Here is a 1251-nt window from a genome sequence, read left to right on the forward strand (position 1 = left end):
CGCGTGCCAGGCGTCCGGGACGGCCGGGTATCGGCTCCGTACTTTGAGCCCTCTTGGGCCACCCTCGCGTCCACCGGCCGGCAGAGCACCGCTTGGGCGACTCAGACGGCCCGCCCGACCAGCGCGTTCGATCGTGCCGCCCCCACAGCGTCAGTGGCGTGCGTGGGGTGGCAGGCGGCGTCAGCGCAGCCCCTCGTGGGGGTGCCCACCGCTCTCCTCTCACCGCTCCCCCCCGCCCGTGGCACCCCACACACTCGTCCCTCCTCAGGGGCGCAAGGCGGCACGGCACGTTCAGCGCTTGCCTCGGCCCACCTCGCCTTCACGCCCGCCACCGCGACCAAGGAGGTGGCCTCGGCGGCCCAGATGAAGCCCGTGCGGCTCGTTTGGGAGCCGCATGCCGTCCCTCTCTCGCCGGCGCTGCTCACCACGCCAAAGCCTACGCCGAGGAACCCGTCGCGCCCGTCGCTCACGAGCTGGTGGCTCGCATCGACCGAGCCGTCCAGCTTTCTCACGCCCTGCCCACGATCAAATTCGAGACGACCAACATCCGACCACAAAAAGGCCCGCGCGTGCTGCGCGGGCCGGCGAGCGACTAGCGAGCCAACCTGCTAGTCTCCTCTCAAAACTCACTTGTGGTTGACCGCGCGGCCAGCGACACTGAAGAGAAAAGAATTCACCAAAAAAATTCAAGGTAAAATCCAGGCGGCGTGCCGTCCTCCCATCCCTCCCTTGGGTGCTCCATTTTTTTATTTTTCACGCGACAGGGGCAAGGCGCGGCCGCGGGCGACGAAAGAATTTTAGGATCCAGTAACACCATCTAACAAACAAATCGCGACGGCGGTAAAACTCCCTCCCTCTCACCCACCATCCCCCCCCCGCTCGCCCTCCTCCACGAGCCGGCCGCGCTGCTCGGCTGCGATCATCGCACCGTCGCGCTCGTCTTCCCCGGTCCGCGTCGTCGTGTCCGTGATCAGATCGATGGCTTCAGCAAAGGCGACGCGGATCGGCGTGTACTCCATGCCGAGCTCGCGCTTCGACTTTCCCGCGTCGAAGCACAGCGTCCCGCTCACGGCAGTGCGGACCAGGTCCGTCGGCGCCGTGGGCGGCCGGCCAGAGACGAGGTTGGCCCACGCGGTCATCGTGCGGGCGCTCAGCCGCGCCACCCACGCCGGGATCTCAAAGGCGGGCGCTGGCTGGCCGGACAGCTCGGCGATGAGGGCGTAAAAGGTGCGCGTGGACAGCCTCTGGTCG

General features: G+C 67.5%; 1 protein-coding gene across 1 annotated transcript; it reads right to left on the reverse strand.

Annotated features, from left to right (window-relative positions):
- Positions 1-857: 857 nt before the first annotated feature.
- On the reverse strand, positions 858-1193 carry EMIHUDRAFT_125200 (hypothetical protein; the record flags this gene model as incomplete). The annotated part of the gene is made up of 1 exon (XM_005758622.1): positions 858-1193. A coding segment is annotated over one exon (336 nt), but the record flags the coding sequence as incomplete, so codon positions are not given.
- Between the last annotated feature and the right edge of the window lie 58 nt (positions 1194-1251).

This window comes from Emiliania huxleyi (genome assembly GCF_000372725.1).
Source record: "Emiliania huxleyi CCMP1516 unplaced genomic scaffold EMIHUscaffold_8502, whole genome shotgun sequence".
NCBI lineage: Eukaryota > Haptophyta > Isochrysidales > Noelaerhabdaceae > Emiliania > Emiliania huxleyi.